Source organism: Choloepus didactylus, chromosome 4, assembly GCF_015220235.1.
Source record: "Choloepus didactylus isolate mChoDid1 chromosome 4, mChoDid1.pri, whole genome shotgun sequence".
Taxonomy (NCBI): Eukaryota; Metazoa; Chordata; class Mammalia; order Pilosa; family Megalonychidae; genus Choloepus; species Choloepus didactylus.
The window spans coordinates 127,823,905-127,838,596 of record NC_051310.1 but is presented as its reverse complement, the minus strand read 5'-3'; the positions used below and the strand labels follow the sequence as shown (position 1 = coordinate 127,838,596).

The following is a 14,692-nucleotide window of genomic DNA, read 5'->3' as shown; positions in this document are numbered from 1 at the left end:
TAATTGTACTCTTGCAACTTTTTTGTGGGTTCAATTTTTTTTAATAAGCTGGGATGGGGAAGCAATGAGATTGGAAAGTTAGACATAAATTACATAGCAAGCAAAGTGGGGAAGTTTAAAGAAATCCTATAGCCAATTCTTTTTTAAAATGAATAAATCAGAATTTTTCATATATTGATATTCTTTTGTCAAGTATATCAAATGATATAGCTCTTTAGCCTAAAGTTGTTGAGAACAAAATCTAAAAAAAAAAAAAAAAAAAAAGTTTGCTAATACAAAGCGCCAAAGTTACACATTCTCTTATCGTTATAAACGTAAGTAGAAATGACCTGCTAGATAATGTGAAAAATCAGGGTCTCTCTTCACAAAAGAAAATTGCTGATTTGGTGAAAAAAATCTGAAAGAATTTTTGAGATGTCAGGATAATGTCTTATAAATGGCCTGTATTAGATATTGATACCAAATTTCAATTCCATTTAAGAATATGAGTTTGATAAGTAGCAGAATACAATATGGAAAGTTCATATTAATTTTAAATGTTAATTCCCAACTAAAAATGATTGTGCTCCCAAAAGGAAATGTTTTTAAGTTCAAACAAGGCTGTACATGGAATATCATTATAAGTAATGTGACTTATCAATAGAGTCTCAGGCTAGCCTGCCAAAGCTTCCTTAATTTATAAAGCACATTATTTGCAGCATCATGGAACAAATTTAAATTCTGGGTTATAGAAGCACAAGGGTCATGCTCCAAGTATGGAATGCACCCTAGGTAATATTCTAGAGAGAAGTATAAAGCATTGGGGCACCATCTCACCACTCTAATATTTTCCCATCAACCAACCTCCTTCTTGTGACACCCCTCCCTGTCACCCTACAATCTTTTTGCCCTAACTCTGCTCTAAACTGCTCATTATGGTGTATTATCACCCAAAAATAGTTAGCTGTGCCCTAAATTACCTACTCTCCCTCCTCCATTGTATGCACATTAAGGGTTGTGTAATTCAATGTTGGTTTTGAGTTCCTCTAGTTATATACTGCAGGAAACAAGGTTGAGAGGGCCATAAGTAGGGTCTGTCGATCTCATGCCTGTTACAATTACTCTTCTCAACAGAGCATGGAAACACTCATTTCCTCAGTGCAGCTGATCCAAGTTATGTTCCTTGGAAATAAAGGAAAACACTTAGCAATCCCCATGCTGTGCAGACATATTCTAGGTGCTGAACCATAGTTCATCTTTCCCACAATACTTAAGGTTGACAGTACTATAGCATAAAGAACTGAAGGTCAGACAGGCTACATAATTTAACCAAGGTCATTTGGGAGGTAAGTGCAGTAGTTAGAATTTGAATCAAATTTTGACCCTGTCTTAATTCCCTGTATTATAGCATGCTGCCATAAAGAAGCAGTTTGAGTAAAATTTTAAACTAAAAATGGCCATCAGTTCAATTCTCCCTGAAATATGTATAATTAAATATACAGTTATTAATTCAAATGAATCTATAGTTAATTTCAGCCAGGATAACAAGGAGGAATTTTAAAAATAATAATAAAGATTCGCCACTGTATAAATGGATATTTTTAGACAAAGTAGCCCCAACTAAGATACAGCTGACTGTGCTTGGGAGCACCTAGACCTTTGCTCATCTACACAAATGATCCTGCCCATAGGCTATTTAGTCAACATTTATATAGCACCTCACAGCTTGCAAGATTCTCTGACACATTATCTCACCTGAAGTTCATAAGCAACACTCTGAGTCAGATACATATTACAAACGAGAAAACAGGTTGGGGACTTGACCCAAGTCACAAAGCTTTAAGTGACAGAATGGGTCCCAAATTCAAACTCTAAATCTTTTCGGTCTCTTTCCTATTATTCCATCTTACCTTCTTGTATTTATGAACCTGAGGTTTTCCAAACAACTTACACACACACACACACACACACACACACACACACACACACACACACGCATGCCCACATCAGAGAAACAGCAACAGGAACAACTCAGCATGATGGACCAAGGCAGAGTGCTTCTGGCAAATGTTTGTATGTGGATCATTTGATAATCAGATGTATATAAACTGGGGCAACCTGTACCAAAGTGTTTTTGCCTATTCTTGAGTTATTTTACAGTGTTTTATTTCAATTCAATTAGATGTAGTCAATTTAAAAATAAAATCTGATTTCCTTTCATTAAGTTACAGGGCAATATATTTTAAATCTATTTTAAGAAAAATAGTAAGGTATTAAGTAGTGGATATAACCTAAATCATTAACTCAAAGAAAGCCCTAAATTGGCAGAATTTCAGTTGTTGATAAAACGATCAATAATTGCTAACCATATGTTCCTATTTGCTCCACTAACACTGATTCAACAAATAAATATTAAGAATCTCCTATGTACCAACCACGTACAGGGCTGTTTGACAGGTGATGGGAATACAGCTATGAACAGAGACAAAATTCCTGGCCTCAAAGAACTTAAAAGTCTACTTGCGGAGACAGGCCATAAACAAGAAAAAAAGGTTAATACCAGTAGTTACAAAGTGTAGTGAATGCTATGAAGGAAACAAATGGGCTATTGAGACACAGAACAAAAGGATATCTAATTTAACAACTAATAATTGTAATAGTAACTAGGGTAGTCTGAGAAAACCTCTCTGAACAGTGGCATTCAAGCAGAGATCAGAAGCTTCTTCATCACATGAGAAGTCAGTCATGTGGTGACCGGGGAGAAAGGCCTCTTAAGCAGAGGGCAGAGGCCCTGAGTAGTAGTCAAACACCTAAAAGGCAGCCAATGGGGCTGATATGGCGATCAAGCAGAAGACTGGGAAGAGATGCAAAAGGCCTTGTTATAATTTTGGTGGATGATTGTCTTCCTATGAAAAGAAAAATATGAGAAAGCTCAACTCAGATTATTGCTACGTATCTTTGATATTACACATGGGCTCAGTCTAATATTATGACTAGCTATTTGCATTTTAACCCAGTCCATTTTGTTTCAGTTTAATAAGAAATTCTGACATAATTTTGGAACTTTAACCACTATTCTTAATTTTTACCCATTTTAACAGATAGAATTAACTACTGTCAAATTAACTTTGGTTTATCTACTGAGAAAGAAGTACTGTTTCAAGGCACAAATTAGATTTTACTTTTTCATTACAAAAAAAAGTCAATATTAATTATTCTAAGTTTAATATTCCTAGTTTTAAAAATTATCATCCTCAAAGGGAGAAAAATCATTATCATAATTACACACAAAGTTGAGAAAGGCAGAAGAATAAACTTCTTTTTTCTATACTTGTTCATGGTACCAGAATGCTCAGACCCCATGGGTTTCTTCACTCTTTGAAGAGGAAATCAATTTTAAGTCATTTTCCCTACATACATGTTAAGCTCTCAATTCTGCCTTTCAATTATCTTTTTTCTCATCCTTCAAAGAAATGACAGTGTTCAGTCCACTGAATCATTTCCTTCTTACTGGATGACAGGTAAAAACACAGACAGGGAACCTCTTTGTCAATCCCTTTAGTATCTGAGTCTCAGAAGCTCTACCAAGCCAGCAATTACTTGATAGCTACTGATGTGTCAAGACCCATGTAAACGGATGATAGACCAACAGTGGCTAACTTCTGACTTGGATCACAGTATACAAAACACATGCAGCTGAATTAGTCCTTGTCTTTTGTCCTCCCCAGCTTTCCCTAAAGATTGGTTTCTTGTCAATTTGAACACTTATTTTGTGCCAGCCACTGTTCTAAGCTCATGACATACATTAACTTATTCAGTCCTCAGAGTAATTCTGAGCTGGGGTACTATTACCTCTCTATTGTGAAGATGAGGAAACTGAGGCACTAAGAGAGGATAAGGAGCTTTACAAGATCACAATACTCAGCAAAAACTCAGTTTGGGTTTTCAGTGGACTTTTCTCCCCTCAGAAGTCTATTTTTAAACAAATTTGGTCACAATATTTTATAATATTTTAATATAACTTAATGCTACCAGTCAGGGGGTTAAGAACATACACTTGACACAGCTTATCAGGGAAATGCTTATTTTAATGGTCTCTAGACTGTAAGCTCTTAAAGCAGTCACAGCTATTCCTGAATTGTAACAGCTATCTCCAGATTCTGAGATGCTGATTCCTTTGTGTATAACCTGAATTAAAAAAAAAAAAAAAAAAGCATGTACTTAAAAGCATGTACTTGAGCTTACTTCAAATCTAGGCTTGCCCTCTTACTAGTTGTATGACCTTTGGTACAAAAACTTGTCTCAGTGACTCAGTTTCATTTATCTGTAAAATGGAGATGACAACAGCATCTAGTTCCTAGAGTAGTTATGAGAATTAAATGTTATATCTGTAAACACTCAGAACAGTGTTGACCCATAGTTTGTACAAGTGTTAGCTACTGTTATTAATACTACCAACACTTCCTCCTCCAGAGAATTTAGCAAAAGGCTACTTAATCTAGTCAGCATTTCTTCTCTTTTCCTCCAACATCTGTCTTTTCTGTTTTTTGATGTACAGTGGTTAACAGTGAACCACTCATAGCAAGTAAGCAGTGCAACTAATTTCCTTGCTATTTTTTTTCCTAGTCACTTCTTTAATCCTATTCCAGCTGCCCATTAAGGAATTGTTTCAGGTTAACAGGGTTGCATTATACTTACTATAGGTAAGTTCATTAGCCTCTGCAATACTAAGGCTAAACCTAAATTTGTAACATAATCAGGAGTTTTATTATAAAAACAAGCACTCCCCTCAGTTTTAACTTTAAAAAAAATCAAATTGCTTGGTATTTTGTTTGTGGAACAAGTTTTGCACTAATTGTTTTACTTAAGGATCATAAATGGTCTACAATATGTCTTTGAATGTGAATTGAAACACAGCATGTTAATTCATCAACAATTTATTAACTTACAGGTCTCAATCTGTACAGTTGGTAAGCTCAGATAACATTCTTAGAAATGTCTGATGAAAAAACTGTTTCTAACTAAGGTATAAGACACAGAAAAGTGAAATTTATCTTTTAAATTGAAAAAATTTTTATTCTAGTCAATACCATAAACACAGAATTTCTGAAAACTTGGGCAACTTAAAAATCAAAATAAAAGCTTATTGTCTATTATTCTGAAATGTTTTCATAGAAAAAAGCACTCATTCAAAACTAAACAAAATTAGAAATAGCATACTTTCACAACAAAATATTTCAGTTACTTCTACGCAAAGATCACACTTTTAGACTTCTCTTGAAACACTGGAAATTATATATAGATACATATTTAGGATCAGGTCGAAATTTGTACATCCTTGAATCCAAGGTGGAATACATCATTTAACCTTCCCAGATGCCCAGCTCTACTCATCAGTTAATAGCATTTAAAAAAATCTAATTATTCCCAGAAAACTTACTACATCATGACACCACCCTATATACAGAAATTAAACTGTAATTGTAATAGCAAGTGACCATATAAAGGAATAAATTATACATAAATGTCAAGCATCCTTTTGTAGCTTTTATATTTTCTCAGCTAGCTATATACTAAAAGTTTATTAAGTCTGCTTGAGCATTGATGGATTGAATGCTATGAGTCCAAAACAAAACAGTATTAAGTTATTACAAGTTTGATTATTCTTTACTTGTGTTGAACATATTTTGTAACTAACGTAAGCATCCGTAATGTCTTGTTTAATATGTTAAAAGCTAACATTTAAAACTTACTATATGCCAACCATCTTCATATTTTATTTTAACAACTGTGAAAAGTTGGTATTATCCCTATTTTATAGACAAGCAACTTGAAACCCTCAGAGATTAAGTAATTTGAGGAAAATTACCTAGCTAGCAAGTACTGGAACAAGTATACAGGTCTGATTCTAAAGCCTTTCGCTAATGATAACTTCAAAGACATCTTTAGCAGCATTACCCAAATAATGTTATACAATTGTTTACTTCTTTAAAAACTATCTTAAAATAGAGTAAAATATAATTGATTTAGTGAAATCTAACTACTGCACTATACACTAACACCTTAATTATCTGAAAGCACAGCAGGGGGTCTCCTAACTACCCTCTACTTAATCAAATAGCAGCATTAACCAATGTTCTCAAACCTTCCATAAAAACCTTCCATAGACAGATGCTTGTTCATAGCAGCATTATTCACAACAGCCAAAGGCTGGAAGCAGCCTACATCAATAGATGAATGGATGAACAAAATGTGGTATAAACAGACAACGGAATATTATTCAACTGTAAAAAGGAAAGAACTGATACATGCGACAACATGGATGAACCCTGAAGACATCATGTTGAGTGAAACAAGCCAGACAGAAATGGACAGATATTTTAAGACTCCACTTACATGAAATAACCAGACTATGTAAAATCATAGACAGAAAGCAGAATTATGGTTAGCAGGCATGGGGAAGTAGAATGGGAAGTTAGCGCATAATGGGAAAGCAGGGTTTCTATTTGGGGTGATGGGAAAGTCTGGTAATGGATGGTGGTGAGGGTAGCACAACACTGTGAATGTGACTGATCCCACTGAACTGTATGCTTGGGAGTGGTTGAGATGGGAAATTTTATGAGATTAAGGAAACAATGACAATTAGAATGCAATAATTGATTTTGGGCTAGATCTAAGTAGGAAGGAGAAAAAGCCCAAAAGAACATTAAGACAGTTGAAAAAATTGGAATATAGACTGTAGGCTTTACAACAGTGTTAAATTTCTTGAACTTGATAACTGTACTTAAGGTAGTTGCATAAGTGAATTACCTTGTTCTTAGGAAATACATATGGAAGTATTAAATGTTCAAAGACTATGATGTATACAACCTACTCAAATATTTAGAAAATAGAGGAATAGGAAGAATGATAAAGCAAATGTGGCAAAATGTTAAGTTGATGGATCTGAAGCAGGGGGAATAATGATGGCATTCTCTGTATGGGTTTTGTATAATTTTCGCAACTGTCCCGTAAATATGAATGTGAAGTTGACTGCTTTTGACAGAGTTGATCAACATAAATTCCCTCCCCTCTGCCCCAACAAATTCCTATTGAATTTTGTGTATATAAGACACCTATAAAAAAGTATGAAAATTATAAAAAATGTAAAAGATTCCACCCTCAGATTGCTCTGAAACCAAAACTAGAAATCTTAGGTATACATTATTGGTATGGTTTATACAAAAAAAAGATCATGTATAACTCTAAAAAACAGAACCCAGACCCTACATGTCACCCCCCAAAAAGGCCTTAATCCTACATCAAAGGATAAGGTGAAATAACTAAGGCTGTTATTTTTCTTATGATTCCCCACTTAATGCAACATTTTGATTATTCAGCCAATTCCCACACCCAATCATGCAGATGAAGAGGCTCCCATTTTTTTTTTTAGAAAAAACAAGTTCTATTCCAGTCTATCTCTGAGTCTCTACACTAAAATCTACACACTTTACTCATATTCTGAACAAATACCCAAAAAGCTCTATTAGAAAGTATTTTTGGCATTTAAAAATCTCAATTCAGAAAATTCATTCACATAGAACAATTCCTTAGACACCAATGTAGGAAAAAAAAAAAAGAAAGAAAAGAACTATTACAGTCTCATATTCCCAAACTATGTCTTTCAAATTGCAGATCATCATGATTCATTAATTGGTCAAGAAATCAATTCAATGGGTTATGATGGCAATTTTTAAAAAACTAAAATAGAACAGAAAACGCAAGACCACACTGCAAATAGTAAGGGTAAATATGTTTTGTGAAAAATTTCTTTCAATATGAGTGGACTAGTTGCAAATAAAAGACATTAATTACTCTGGGCAAGTAATGGGTTTTCAAAAGAAAATCTGATTTTTTGTTGTATATATGTTACCACAATAAAAATTTTAAAAAGAAAAAAAGTAAGCAAGCTATGGGTCTAAAGACTCATATTATTATTGTGGAATATCATCCCCATACTAAACATGCAATACCATATTTGTTACCCCAAAATGTTTAAGAAAGGTACAAGTATAGAGGCAAAAAAGTCACTTTTTTAGCAATTACATTGAAGAAATTGATTTTCCCTAATAATCTATATTTTATTATGTTTAGCACTAGTTTTGGCTAAAATAGAGATTGTGTACAAATGCAATATTAAAGCAAGTTTTAAAAACAAACAAAAAGAAAAACTAAAAACTCAGAACAAATAGTGGCTTTGATTTTATTTGCTTGTTGAGTTTGAGATGCAACTACTGACCTTCGTGACATTTTCCCAAAGTCACTGATGTAATCTGAAATCTAAATTTGGCGTTCTACACAAACAACCTGCTCAGTAGCAATACATTTCCTAATATTTCATACATAAATAGCTGTTATCTGACTTTAAGTAACAGCCAAACACTTAAAAATTTAAATCACTAAATTAAACAGGGCTTTATCCTTCTCCTTCTAGTACATTTTACTAGACACTATTACCAAGGCATTTTAACTAGAAAAGAAAATTTGTCTATCTAATCCACTTTGAAAAATATATATATAGAGAAAAAATACCCATCTTCATACATAGCTTTTAAAAAATGAACATCTAATTCATATCAGGATAAATTAACATTTACCAATCATAAAGTCTCAGATTTGGAAGGAACTCCCTACCCAACACAAAAATTCCGTCCCTAAAGTGTTCACTGGAATAGAACTTACATCTGACTACAAGGCCTCCACTCCTAACTACTATTATATAAAAATCTTCAAAAATTGGCCCTTGCCATTGTGAACGTAACTAACAGCACTGAATTATATATTTGAATGTGGTTAAAAGGGGAAATTTTAGGTTGTACATGTTACTAGAATAGAAATTTAAAAAAAAAGAAATAGGACTGAACAAACACACTGAAACCTAACGTAAATGATGGACTATGGTTAACAATACAATTATAAAAACGTCCTTTCATGAACTGTAAAAAATGTACCACACTAATGCAAGGGTTAGTAATAGGGTGGAATATGGGAACTCGGTATTTTATGCAGGATTTTTCTGCAAACCTACTTCTCTAATTAAAAAAAAAAAAAAGAAATTTAGAATGGTAAACAACAAAAGACAACAAAAAAAATCAGCCCTTGCCATTAATCAGAAGATTGACAAATGAGTTTAGTACTGTTGAATTCCGTGAAAAGCACAGTATATACAGTATTCACATAAATATACAGTATTCACAGTATTCACACAGATTTAGAAAGATTTACTTTATTCAATATGGCTCCGGAATACACGCACAAATTTTGGAGTTCAGCTAAACTATAAAAATCAGTTAATGAAGGCAATAAGAAAAATAATGTATCACTCAAACCGTCTTTAGTTTTTTCTTCAATTTATCGAGCTCGAATTATCAAGTTTATAAAACTTATAAACTTCTTTAAAGTTAGATTTACTTTGCCTAAAACTGAATAACTGCAACTTTAAAATACCAAGTATTGTAGCAACAGATAACAAAAGTTGTTAACGACCATTTCATGTTAAGTTAACACTAAGGTCTCTCTTGAAACTCTTGGTTTACAAGCACTTTTGAAGAACGTGCCCTGCCATCTAAATCCTAACTCTTTTCCAAATGCTTCTCTTAACTCACCAGCAGGAATCTTTAACAGAACAGATAATCACATGTAATACAGAAATAGTCGATTCTGCCGCACAATTAGGTTAACACCTCTAAAATGAGGCGCTGAAAAAAAAACAAACTCTACTTAAATAAATCATTTACCTCGATCTGGCTTCATTTTCACATCCAATTTCCACCCACAATGCTTTGAAATATACGTGTAGGTTCTTTCAACAGGCTTGCCGCTGATTCTGAGGCTTCTGCTTTATTTTCAAAATGCTAAAAGAGATCAAAATAAAATTAATCTGGTCCTGCTCTAACCACTCAGACCTTGCAAGAAAACTACTGTTAACAGTTAGGCCTCTTCCTGGCACTAGCTGTGGTGACAGCACCATCGGCAGGTCTGAAAAAAGCAAAACTCTCGGCACTGCCTCCTCCATCTTTTCAGGATCCAGCACTCCCACCCCACCCCACCCCCACCTCACACTCTTCAGGCCAACGTGTCCTTCTTTGACACAGTGTCTCCGAACCAAAAGCAAGATCTATTTATAACCCGGAGGTACAGGCAAGAAAAAAAAAATTCAAGCAACACAAGCTAACTAACCCCTTCGTAAAAAGTCGGCGAGGAACAGCGGCACGTCTGCAATAGCTGTTATTGAAATTCTTCAACCAGGTGCCTGGACGCTGGAAACTGCACAAGACCCCCTGGGCCTTGCCACGAGCTCCTCCCACCGGACTGGGCCTCACCTATGTAATTACCCTCTGGCTAGCCTTCCTGAAGCAACCACAGCCAAGTTTACACCATAAGAGGGTCAGAAAGGAACTCGAGTCATCTCCTCACACCTAGCCCCTACCCCCGAACAAACTCTCCTGGACTGTCCCGGGTCACCGTCTACCAATCCCCAGTTCTACGTGGCCAGGCCTGAGGTCCGCCAGGAGGAAGGTGTTTACAGCCGGGTGCTCACCCCCTACTCTGCGCAGACTGCCCGCTGCAGGCCCCTTCCTGTCCCGCCGCAGCCCCGGATTTCCTTCAGCCCCGCTGCACCGAGTGCCGCGCCTGCCCTTCTCCCCTCGGGAGAGTTGCTTTCATGGCGCTTTCGGGCTGGCTCGCTCCTCGGCTCCCTCGGCCGACCTCTGCTGACTAACTCGCTCTCCACTCCCGCTCCCTCCTCTTGGCACTTCTCTCTGCCGCTCGCCCAGCGGCTCACATCACACTCCCACCTCAGACTGGAGTCTCCAAGAGGCGCAAGGCCGGCGAGCAGAGTGTCGCACGCAGCGGCCCCCGGCTCTGCGTTAGGGGACCATGGGGGCCCGAGACAGCAAGCCCGACGCGATTCCCCGGCGCCCCTGTGGCCATCCACCCCCACCTCAGCCGCCGCCTCCCTCTGCTCCCTCCGCTCAGCCCCTCACCCAGCCCGGCTCCCACTAGAGCCCTGCGACCCCGGGGCTTCGCCTGCCTGTCGCCCCGGCTGGACTGCCTGCCCCACGCCTCTGCCAGCTCCTCGCCCTCCCGCTGCTCTCTCTAGCTCTAGCTCCCGGTCCCCCTCGCTCGCCCAGTTCTTTCTCTGCTGTTTGCCCTGTCAAAATACTGCCCAGGTCACGTGTCCCAACAACAGCCAACCCACCACGCGTCACTTCCTCCCCGGCGGCCTCCACTGCCCGGGCGCCTGGTTGTTATAGCAACATCGCCCGGGGCTCACCTTGGGGGCAGAGATTTCGCTGCCGGTGCCCAGCTGGCGTGAGGGTAGGGAGAACGGCGCTGGGAGGCGCTGACAGTGCTAGGGAGGCGGGAGAAGCCCGGGGCGCTTCAGCCGCGCTCGCCTCCTGCCTGCGCTCCAAGCCGTCTGCGGCACGCGTCTCTGAGACCAGGAATCCGAGCCACGCTATTAGAGCACAGGGTAACTGGGAAGATGTCATGGGAGGACCTGCCCCAGACGAGGAGGATAATTATAGTCTCCTCCTCCTCCACTGGAGATGCTGGCGCAGAGTTCTAATCGGTCCCATGTGGATTGCAGCGCACTATGCTACCAGGGTTTAACGTGCCCAGAACAGGAGAAGGGCCAGCTATGTGTGTCAGAGTGGGAAGTTCAAAAACAGAAGCCCTCCTCCCCTTCCCCTGGATTATCCCAAATCATTAGTGATTTTGGTAGGATTCGGAACCCAAGCTTCCGAGGTACGCGCCGTGCTATAAATAACTTTTATCACTTCTAAAACACTGAAACACTGACTCATGGCAGGAGGACACTTTTGACACCGTGTTACTGTTGGGAGCTGTAATTTTGTTGTGCTGTAACAGTGTGACATGCTGACACTTTATGTTGTGATGTTGTGTCATCACAAACACAAACAGATGACAAGGATCGGCTGTAGTTAAGAAAAAAAAAAAAAAAAGAAGCAGCAGCAATCCTAAAAAGGGCCGAAACTATCAGTTACTTTCTAGACAATGTTCATTTATGTGAGGTTGTGAGCCCAAACTGAGATAAGGAGAAATACAAAATTTGCAATGCTCTCTGGTTTCATTTGAAAAAGTATTTTTTATAAATCATTTTGCATACAAGAATCACAACAGAAAAATAAGACGATAGATCTAAAGGTGAATTTTACCTTTACTTTTTGTACTTTTCTGTATTACAATGGGTATGTATTACTTTACATCAGATATGTTTTTGTAAAATACAAGAAAGGCAATTGCATTTTTTGGCCTCAGATCACAAATACATGGCATTTTTACTGTGAAAAAATAGTAATGTTTACAGTAAAATTATATGCACAGCCATAATTATTAACCATAATTCCAAAATTGTCTCTTAGACCAGGACAGAATATTCAGTAGAGTAACATTTCATTTTCACTGAAATATTCTGGCATCATGAAGATAGCATGGAAGTTCTGACAAATCGCAACAGTTCCTTAATCTTGCTAATGGCTACAAATTTTAACTCCTGGTGGATTTGACTATGATATTATTGAATACCGCATTATGTAGTTTCTTTTATGAACTGAAGTTTTACTTGTTGTATAATCACTTCTCAGTTAACCTTGGTAATGGGAAACAAAAAGAACAGTTACAGATAATCCAATATCCTAAATTTAGCACAACAGCTGGGACCAGATAACAGCTATTGTAAAAGGCTTACTGGGTGCACATGCACAAGATCTGTGACTCGGCTCCTTTTCGTCCTCTGCCTAATTTGAAAGAGATATAAAGACCAGAAAAAGGCTGAGCGCAGAAGCTGAGAATATAAAGTACAAACTTAAATAATTACATGCTAACAGTACATGGATAAAAAATGATGTCTGAACGTTCGTTAGACCAACCTGGGCATTTTTGTGAATCTGGAATCTTAAAAAATTTAATATCATATGGCAATGGAAAAGTATTTTAAAAGAGTTGTAATTTTGACTCATTCATTCATTTTTCAAATTGTCTCATTCATTTAACACACGTCACATGAGTTAGGTAGAACACTCACTAGGCATATACTAGTCTAAGGATATGAAGGTCACCAAAAACAGATAGGGTCACTGCTTTAGAGTACTACCTTGATCAAATCACATTCCACAGCCTTAGTTTCACCTGCAAAAATGAGGTGGTTGGACTGAAAGTAAATGATCTAGCTTTCCCTTCTAATTCCAAAACAATCCTATCATTATATAAAACATGCCCAAATTGGTTGGGAATAACCACCTAAAATGGCAACTCATTCTTAAGAGTTGGTGACAAGTATTTGTTCAAATCTTGGGGCTCCCAAGCAGAACAGGTATCTTTAGTTCCTACTTGGTGAGGGGTGAGGGTAGGTGAAGCAAGGAAGTCAAGACAGTGAGCAGGAACCTTACCCCTTTTCCATCTGGTTTACTCTCCCCTGGGTGTTCCAAAATCATGAGTAATTAACTTCAAAAAAAATTAACTTGTCTTCAGCAAGGAGGTAATCCCCTCAACTTTACAAATTTTGCTGAAATGGGCAATGTATATCAAAACTGTGTTTTATGGACGTCTCTAAATTCCTTTACACTAAGATAATTAGGATAATTAATCACTTGATTAAGACAAAACTGTTATGGAACTGTTACAGCCTTGGAACCAGTCCAGGCTACCACAATGAGTTCCGCCAAAGCAGGGCCTGGTGCCTTTTTGTATCCCTAGCACCTAGCACAGAACCTGGCATGCAACAGGGGTTTGGTAAATATCTTTATACTGACCAATCACCTTTTCTTGAACATGCTCCAAAACTGTACCCCTAATACTGGCTAGCTTTTCCTCTCTAGTGAGATAAAGTGTATAGAGTAAGGAAATTTGTATGGATGGCATAAACTTCATACATTAATAACAACTTTCATTATACTTTTGATAGTCTCAGTATAATAGTAGGAACCCAACAAAGACGATTGCAGTAATTTTTTCATGGCCTCTAAATCATCTGCTGATACTACAAGTTTTTTTTTTTAAGTTCCAGATTCTGATTATCACTTAAATATGGAAATCTTTAATTCTGTAAAATTTACAGTAATTTTTTGAAAATATGAGGAAAATCTCTTAAGTCTCATAAAAGCACATCTTTATGACACAGAGCTAAAGGATGATAATAAGTAGCTGAGAAAGGTCATATAGAAATGTTATTTTAAATATGGTTATTGGCATATACCTGTTTCATCATAAAGTATTATAGAAATTAAATCATGGAATTAATATGTTTAGATAAATCTAGTTCTTGCACAGTAAATCAAAAAATTTTTCAAACTGTGTACTTTTAGTTCTCACTGAAACAAGATGAAATTCAAGCTCTGTTTTCCATATCTAAATTATTTCAGATGTTCACCACAGTTCGTTTCTTTCTTTCTAAGGTAGGAAGATCATGGAGTCATTGTTAAGGTATTAGCTCACGTAAACAACTATCCACCTTCCCTTAAATTGGTTGGCTGGTTTGTCTTTTTTTGAAGCTCCTGTCTACCCCCAATAACCACAGGCATAAGGAAGTGAAACATGATTCTTTCTTGCTCCTGCCTATAGAAGTGACTATAATACTTAGAAATACAAACGCTACTAAACTTCAAAAAGTTTTCATGGAAATTTTTAATCTGAGGATTTGCTGAGCTACTGG

General features: G+C 37.2%; 1 protein-coding gene across 4 annotated transcripts in view; it reads right to left on the bottom strand.

Annotated features, from left to right (window-relative positions):
- FAM214A (family with sequence similarity 214 member A) overlaps positions 1–14,692 on the bottom strand; it is a 137,446-nt gene that overhangs the window by 97,341 nt on the left and 25,413 nt on the right. For 2 of the 4 annotated variants that reach the window (XM_037833932.1, XM_037833933.1), the window contains one exon: positions 9,756–9,872. In XM_037833932.1, coding sequence (XP_037689860.1) covers positions 9,756–9,771 — 16 coding nt within the window. In that variant the 5' untranslated portion in view covers positions 9,772–9,872. Of the gene's footprint in view, positions 1–9,755; positions 9,873–10,197; positions 10,976–11,003; positions 11,027–14,692 lie in introns of those variants that run through there. The other 2 variants (XM_037833934.1, XM_037833931.1) reach the window with 2 other exon arrangements.